Here is an 8,753-nt window from a genome sequence, read left to right as displayed (position 1 = left end):
CTATTTATGAATATTTACATTTTGGCGATGCATAATATATTTGACAAGCTCCAAACCATCTATAAAATCAATGATGGAGTTTTATAATGGTCCATAGTCAAGATTATTTGGAGCTTATTTCTAATGTGATACTCATGACAACACCTACATTTTCCATGTGCCCTTCATTCGCAAAAAAAGTCAAGGGTATGATGAATGAGGTTGGAGTTTGTGCTCCGCCATCCAACTTACACTATGGGAAAAAATGGATTTTGCAATCGTAAGACTGAGGGAGATATATATAGCATGAATATACTATATTTTAATAAGAAGATTTCCTTGAGCAATATATACATGATTATGGCTTAGCTTTTATGCAACATACTAGAAAGAAACACATAACAACATAAATATAGTCAAGGTCTAACAAATGGTATTGAATGTGAGTAACAAGGTCCTTCTAAAGTTCACCAAGGTAACTTGCTATCCACAAGGTATAGTTTGGGCATCACTAGGATGTGGACCTTATCAATCTACGATTACTTTTGTGTGAAGCTAAATGTTACATATTTTTAAGTCTATGCTCATATTTGAACTCATCTTTTTTTCTTGGGAGAGAATAGGGTTATACTATATTAGACATAGGCAAGTGCTACACAAGCCTGAAGGACTCAATACTATTGAGAAAAACCCAACATCCAATCAAAGGACATTATGAAGGTATTAAAAGTATCCAAATGTTAGATCCATCCCATAAATACTAGAAAGAAACACATAACAACATAAATATAGTCAAGGTCTAACAAATGGTATTGAATGTGAGTAACAAGGTCTTTCTAAAGTTCACCAAGGTAACTTGCTATCCACAAGGTATAGTTTGGGCATCAGTAGGATGTGGACCTTATCAATCTACGATTACTTTTGTGTGAAGCTAAATGTTACATATTTTTAAGTCTATGCTCATATTTGAACTCATCTTTTTTTCTTGGGAGAGAATAGGGTTATACTATATTAGACATAGGCAAGTGCTACACAAGCCTGAAGGACTCAATACTATTGAGAAAAACCCAACATCCAATCAAAGGACATTATGAAGGTATTAAAAGTATCCAAATGTTAGACCCATCCCATAAGGGGCTTCCTTGTTGCAAAAGAGGACAAATCTGGCTCGAGGGACCATGAAACACAACATCCTTAACCTTGGCAACGGACATATGTAAGGAAGCATCAATTGAAGGCGAGGTCTTTGATTGCTTCCCTAGTATATTGGTTGAGGCCTCGGAGATGGGGAAACTCTACAAACAGTGTATAGAAATTCAACATCTTGGATGGTGGGGCCCAAGAAACTTGGGGGTCCTTCTTCACCAATCCTAGCTATCGCAACTTATATCGTACGAGTGGTGAGGGGCCCATAAGTTAAGATACCTCTACGAAACTCCCCTATGAGTTGAGACAAGCGTAATTTGGTTCTAACTATCACCATCCAAATAATATCACAAGGATTATATAATTAAGCAAACCTCTAAGAGTCAAGGGTATTTGACTTAAAAAATGATAGATTCAAGGTCATCGAGGATTGAAAGATCAAAGCCAGTAATAATATCTCATGGGAAGCCATTATTGATTTGGTATAGGCTAGAGTGGCCATCTTTGGTAAGTGGCAATGTGTGAAGGTGAGGGGTATACCAGGTCGACTCCAAGGTAGGGTGGATAGATGGACAAATGGCTAAAGGATGGTGCTAAAATGTTATCTTGTGAGAGGCAAGGTGGCAGGGCTTAGATGGCTTGTGCACATTAGTCATGCAATGAAAATGTGAGGTATTAAAATATATATAAATAAGCAAGGGTGCCTTATACACCCAAACACATGGGTCAATCTAATTAAAATAGACCATGATTCGTTTCTATGTTTTATAAAGAGTATGACAAACTGGCCTCTTCTTCCTCTTGTAAGCCAAGAGAGCCCAATACATTGATCATTGCCGATGTTGTCTAGATTCATCAATAAATGCAAAATTCACTTTCAAAAGCCAATTATAACAACAAAAAAAGTCTTGTTATTAAAACCTCAATGGGTGACTAGCTAAGTGGTGCGTTCCTTTCATTGCGGTATGAAGGTACACACTTGACATCGACATAGTCTTATTTTTTGTGCCCCTACATTAAGAATGAAGCCACTACCTCCTTAATAAATATTAAAGTCTCAATATTGAAAATGAAGCCACAACCTAAGGCACTAAGGTATGCACAAAAATGTCTTTTGACATTAATATTAAAAATGAAGCTCAAAACGTTCTCTTGGCAATTTCCTGTCTTTTCTTCGAGAGCTAAAAAAATTTGTCGAACTCGTGTTCCTTGTGTGAACCGGACGAGAGCCACGCGTGACCCCCCTCGCCAACCTAACCTTAAACATGCGTGTGCACGTGGCCGGCATTGAATGGCTACATGTCTTAACGCCCACCGCAGGATGGGCGCCGAATCGAACGGCAAGCGCAGCGCTGACGCGGCAGGCCCTACATAAAAGGATGCGCGACAGTCGCATGTTTTTTCATCTTCATCTTCATCCCTGATTCCCTAGCCTCGAGAACTGAAGCAGTAAGGGCTTGTGCAGGTTCTGGAGCTCGGGTTTCGGGTCCCGACAGATCTCTGTGCTTCGCGGGGTTACAGGTGCGTTTCATGCTCAACTCGTTTACTTTGTTGGATTTTTCATGTTACAGAGCGAGGATTTCACGTGAAGTAGCCACAGCTAGGGTTTCGATTAGTGCAGAGCGTCGTTCTTCCCTGTCCTTTGTTCTGCATGTGCACACTTCGAGAGATGAGGTTTCAGAATTATGTTTAGGGTTGTGCGCGCGGAAACCCGACTTGGGGTTTCGATCTGCATGGCAATGATAGCGGGGGGAATGTCTGACAGGGATCATAATTGTACTTGTTTTCTTTTGCTTCATGTATGGCAGTATAGCCCTTGGCCGACCCTTCGGTTCCGTGATGGTAAATCGTTCAACTGGCAAAAGCCGTTATGTTAAATGTCTTAACCATCCTGGTTCTGATTTCTTTGGAAATTCTAGGGCAGGTTGTGTAGATTTCTTTGGTTATACCTCCTTAGAGTTTGTTGTGCCAATTCGTCTTACATCAAACTGCCAAGTATTGCTCGTTTGAAAGCTTTTTACATCATTACAGGTGTCCCTCTTGCCATTTTTTATGCCTAGGTGTATGCCTTCTTACAGGGCTGCATCCGTGTTGTCGCAACCTGTAACTGGAATCTTGGTTCTTACAGATGATATATGCTTGAAGCTTTGCAGCAATTATTGGTATACATGACCCCGGAAAGATCTTTGGACTTGAACTCATTGTACTCGGTTGTGGCATTGGCTGGCCTAGCAAGGGCTAGCTGGTGCTAAACAGAGGCGGCATCACGGCTCTGTTCGCCAAAATAGTGTCACATCCTGGTCACAACGACGCATGTGTGAGAAATATATTTAGGTCTCTTCTGAGCTCTCCTTCCTTGCACGGCGGTCGTGGAGCTCTACCATCTGAGGGCGGCCATCCTTCAGATTTGACTTATTTGGCGGGTGGAGGTCATTTCCCTAACTTTTCTGCTTCTCTCGCTCCCATCTCCTTCCACAAGAAGAGATTCGAGTGAGTGAAAGCTAGGCACCATGCTGACAATCAAGCGTGTAGGGACTATTTTGTCTATTAACCAGGATGATGCTCAAGGTGGTCAGGAGCTGCTTGGCAACTGCTGTCTTCCAGGTCTGTTGTCTGCTGATGTTATTTATTTCCCCCCTTTCATAGCGTGCATGATTTAAATGTGGGGTACAGATGCCAGATTAAAACATCTGACATAACGTGGCTCTTATATTTGTGTGCAGGCTCAACGCTTCCATTGTTCAAGTTCCCGAGAAGGCTCCATATTCCTTCTTCTGCAGGGAACTGCACCAAGGTTGATGCAATGGAAAAAGCTGAAGCCCTGAAAACGCCAGATTTCTTAGACATGGTGATACTTGCACAGGTAGCTTTGGAATTCTTTGGGTGGATTTTTTTGGTCAAACAATTGTATCATGGGTAGATGAGGGGCAGTTTACTCCTGTTCTCTGTGCCCTGTGACAGTGGGAGGATCGTGCAGCAAGAGGTCTCTTCAGATATGATGTTACGGCTTGTGAGACCAAGGTCTAGAGTCTAATCATGGTTGGACACCCTATGATATGCAGATTCATGTATGCAGGTTGTCAATAACGCTCTGTGGTTGGCTTGCAGGTTCTCCCTGGTGAGTATGGGTTCATAGCTCAGTTAAATGAAGGGCGACATTCAAAGAAGCGTCCCACAGAGTTTCGGGTAGATCAGGTTCTTCAGCCATTCGACCCAGCAAAATTCAACTTCACCAAAGCAGCAAAGGAAGAGCTACTGTTTTGTTTCGAATGTGGGGAATCACAGGATGCAGAGTTTTTAACTGGAACAGCTGTAGGTGACGGTACAAATGCTGTGATTATCAATGTAAGGAGAGAGTCATGTGTGGGCTGCTTCAACATCCTGGCAGTATAATTGTGTTTGCTTGAGTCTCTAGGGTATTTGAATGCATGATGCTTTTTTTTGTGGTGCTTCTAGAAATGTGTGTTTGTAGCTGGTTGGCTGAGTCCTTTCACCTTATTCTACCAGAACTGGCCTGTTTTCAGGTCAGTCCAATCGAATATGGACATGTTCTACTTGTCCCTCGGATTGTAGATCAAATTCCGCAAAGAGTAGACATGGATTCTCTTCAGCTTGCGCTGAATATGTCTCTAGAAGCAAACAACCCGTACTTTCGAATAGGCTACAACAGTCTGGGTGCTTTTGCTACCATCAATCACCTTCACTTTCAGGTATTTCTTGGAGCTCAAATCAATTGCAGTTCTGTGTGGCTTGACTGTTTCATGAGACGGTCTCAAAATGACTTTCTTTGTGCATGGATGTTTCTAGGCATACTATCTCGCTGTACCATTCCCGGTAGAGCGAGCTCCGACAACTCTCCTTGTGAGCAGGAAACATAACAAGGGTGTAAGGATTTCTGAATTGTCGGACTATCCAGTGAAAGGGCTCGTTTTCGAGAGTGTAGATAGCTTGCAGGAGCTTGCTATGTCTGTAGCAAAGGTTTGCTGCATATTACAAGACAAGAACATACCGTATAATTTGCTTATTGCAGATTGTGGGTCACGGGTCTTCTTGTTCCCACAGGCATGTCACCCTCCCAACAGGTCTCTGTTTTCTTGCAGTCTTATGTTGTTTTGTCATCACCCTTCTCATGGGTCTTGTACTCAACAATGCAGTGTTATGCTGAGAGACAAGCTTGTGGCAAGGTGGATAAGGGGCTTCTGGAGACCCAAGTGAATCCAGCAGTGTGGGAGATCAGTGGTCATATTGTTTTGAAGCGCAAAGAAGACTATGAAAGGGCAACGGAGGATTATGCATGGAGGCTGCTAGCTGAAGTCTCTCTGGATGCCGATAGCTTTCAAGCAGTGAAAGATATGTGCTTGAGTGAGAGTATTTCTGAAGGGCTTTCTTCCCCAGTTGATGGTGTTTGGGCTGATGGTGATGAGGCTCCATTTCTTGTCAGTGCTGTCAAGGGAAATTCCAGGCCAAAGATCTGCAGCCTAGAAATTTAAGCATTATTTTGCAGCCTTAATTACTAAAGGTTTAAAATAATGGGTCAAGACACGGGCCTAAGATAATGGATTAAGAACTGTGTGATTTTCTGCTCGAGTGAGCTTGTGCTCACAAGTTTATGGGCGATCAAATAATGTACCTATTGACTTTTAGGTGCAATGCTAATGCTATATTAGTGCATGTGTCTTCCAACAATGCCTTGGGTGGTACTTTTTCACCCCTCCCTTCATCCCCTTCTCCCCTTCTCCCTATGCTGCCATTTGGGGTGCCTTTGGAAAGGTGGAATTCAAGTTGATACATAGGTAGTATTGTATGCTCCTTGTGCCTAATTATGTGTGTGCTTTGTGTGGGGGTTGTGCAAAAACATTCCATTAGGTGCTGCCAAACAATGGGATGGCTTCTCCTTGAATGGGCCTTTAATCGCAAGATTGTGTTTTATGTGATCAAGGGCGAGGTCTTCAGCTTTGAATGTGTTTTCAAGGTTAATACTTTTTCTTCATTCTCTCAGCCATTAGTCAAGTGATTCTTGTCCATAACTATTTGGTATGTCCATCAAAAGAGAATGTCCATTAAAAGAGGACATGGTCATGCATAGGAGAGTACCCAAGTGCTTGTCAAAGATGGGTCCCCCTTGGGCATGCCCATTAAAAGAGGGTATGTCAAAGTGTTTGCTCTCATCACAGATGGTCCCCGGTTTTGCGCTGTCGAGTTTGTGTGATTTTCTGCTCGAGTGAGCTTGTGCTTACAAGTTTATGTGCGATCAAATAATGTACCTATTGACATATAGGTGCAATGCTAATGCTATAATAGTGCAAGTGACATCAAACAGTGATGTCTTGGGTGGTACTTTTTCACCCCCCCGCCATATGGGGTGCCTTTGGAAAGGTGGAATGCAAGTTGATACATAGGTAGTATGTATGCTCCCTTTTGCCCAAATATGTATGCTTTGTGTGGGTTTTTGTTCAAAAACATTCCATTAGGTGCACCCAAGTAATGGGATGGCGTCCCCTTGATGGGCCTTTAAGGGTGAATCAAGGGTGAGGTCTTCAGCTTTGAATGTGTGTTTTCAAGGTTAATAATTTTTCTCCATTCTCTCAGCCATTCATTAGTCAAGTGATTCGTGTCCATGACTATTTGGTATGGACATGGGCATGTATAGCTGAGTACCCAAGTGCTTGTCATAGGTGGTCCCCCTTGGACATGCCATTTAAAGGGGGTACTGCAGAGTGTTTGTGCTTTATCATAGATGGTCCCCCGTTTTGCGCTGTCAAGTGCAAACTCTCTCTCTCTCTCTCTCTCTCTCTCTCTCTCTCTCTCTCTCTCCGTATCAACTTCAAGATGGCAATTACATTTGGCAACAATCACGAGTCATCTCGCAAAGCTTCTTAGACTCTTGAAAGGATTAGATATAATCATGTCATGCAATTAATAGCTTATATATCTAGCTTACCTTTGCGTTGCCGAAGCATTTGTTGTTGGGTCTTGCTTTAGAGCTACAAATGTAACTTTTCAATCTGGGTGTGAACTTATTCGTCGAGTCCTTACTCTGTTGTCACATTGGAAAGCTCCTTTGTCATGGGATCAAGGTAGCATCTCGATGCTTAGAAGGCAAGAAGAGATGCCATGGTGATTCCCCTCGAAAGGTGGGGAATGAAAAAAATAATGGAAGCCGAAAACTTACAAGTAATTCTACTTAAGCAAACATCCATCTAACATGTATGAATTTAATAGGATATGAGTAAGCAAGTAGAGGAAAGAACTTGAAAAATTACAAAAAACTATTGCAAGGGAGGAATGATTGTGTATTACTTATATATACAAGTGATAAGCTCTTATACTAGGCCGATCAAACTTAAAAATGATCCGGTCTCTATTATTAGTCTTAAGCAAGAAGGTACACTAAGTCTTTAGAAATTTCCTATTTGACATTAAGCACAAGGTAAGCTTGTTTTATATGTTCCAGAGTAATCTTACTGAAGGTAGGGAAATTCCTCTCTGGAAATCCGTCGGGTATACATAGTTTTTAGTGGGTGAGCCTACTTGGGCTCCTCCGGGAGTTCTTGCTCACTGTCATGCCCAGTTCCAGGGTCTTCCCGGGTCATGCCTTGAGGAAGTAGCGAAACCCTCTATATGACAGAGACGACGAAGCTAATGACAAAAACGTTTCTCTGTTCGAGTGTTGGAACGAGCATGCTCGCTTTTGACCTTAGCTTGAAAAACAAAAACAAATCTTACTAAAGGTAAGTGGGATAAGATAGTAAAGCGTCTTATGGTAGGTTGGGTGAGTGAAATCATGTTAACTTACGGAGTGAAACATACTCTTCCTTCTAATGGTGACTACATCCTTGCATTATCATAGTCGATGGTGAAGATGTTGTCAGGGTAGAAAGGTGTGGGTGGTCGAGGATACACAATGAAGTTGGAGGGCCAAAGTTAAGTGGTATAGTTCAAAACGATCCGCAATCGAATACAATGCAAAGTGGTGGGAAGCTTTGGATAGTCCTAATAACAGACAATTTCTTTAGGTGGCATAGAAAGTGATAGGAACTGTAGAGGTTTTTCCATGCCAGGCCTCTCTAGTGGTTGTGGAAGGGGTATGGACCTTTCAATACTCAGTAGATTGAAGTAGTGGTCTAGGCCTTGTGATTGGTGGAGTGAGTGCCATGACTACCATGGAATGATTTGCATGAGTAGATGGTGGTTCGGGTCTTTATAACACGACATGAGAGTATGTCTCGATCTCACAACGTGATGCTGAGAGAATGCTTCTTTGTGACGAAAACATCGGCCAAAGTGAGGCTGTGTTAGTGATGAATTGGAGTCGAACCTGTTACATATATAGAAGCTCGTTGGAGATACTTGTAAGGTTGAGGGTTCTCTAGGTGATGGGTCGTATCGTGGGCTAGTGTGCATGTTGTGGTCCCCCTATCCAAAGATATATGTGGAGAGTTGGTGTTGATGAGGTTAGTTTGCAGGTGCATGGGCAATGGGTGGTTTTGGCGTGCCCGTGTGTGTGCACTTCTCCAACTTAATTCGACATTTTCTTGGAAAGTCAAGATTATTGCATTGGTTGTGGATGGCTGTTGGCTTTAATCATGGTTATGGCCACCACTGCAATGGAGTTGGTTGGACTATGG

General features: G+C 42.4%; 1 protein-coding gene across 3 annotated transcripts; it reads left to right on the top strand.

Annotated features, from left to right (window-relative positions):
* Window positions 1–2,490: 2,490 nt before the first annotated feature.
* LOC147633541 (GDP-L-galactose phosphorylase 1-like) lies at window positions 2,491–5,796 on the top strand. Of its 3 annotated transcripts, none has more exons than XM_086806642.1 (8): window positions 2,491–2,646; window positions 3,254–3,729; window positions 3,849–3,988; window positions 4,087–4,146; window positions 4,234–4,470; window positions 4,650–4,835; window positions 4,933–5,187; window positions 5,280–5,796. In XM_086806642.1, exons 2-8 carry the CDS (start codon window positions 3,636–3,638, stop codon window positions 5,613–5,615), a joined length of 1,308 nt encoding a protein of 435 aa, XP_086662768.1. In that variant the 5' UTR covers window positions 2,491–2,646; window positions 3,254–3,635; the 3' UTR covers window positions 5,616–5,796. The 3 variants fall into 3 exon arrangements, with proteins under 3 accessions (XP_086662768.1, XP_086662770.1, XP_086662769.1); XM_086806643.1 differs by lacking the exon at window positions 2,491–2,646 and adding an exon at window positions 2,671–3,156; XM_086806644.1 differs by lacking the exon at window positions 4,087–4,146.
* Window positions 5,797–8,753: the final 2,957 nt, after the last annotated feature.

This window comes from Cibotium barometz, chromosome 12, assembly GCF_041138505.1.
Source record: "Cibotium barometz isolate CiBa-2024 chromosome 12, ASM4113850v1, whole genome shotgun sequence".
Taxonomy (NCBI): domain Eukaryota; kingdom Viridiplantae; phylum Streptophyta; class Polypodiopsida; order Cyatheales; family Cibotiaceae; genus Cibotium; species Cibotium barometz.
This window is presented reverse-complemented; position numbering and strand designations above follow the sequence as displayed.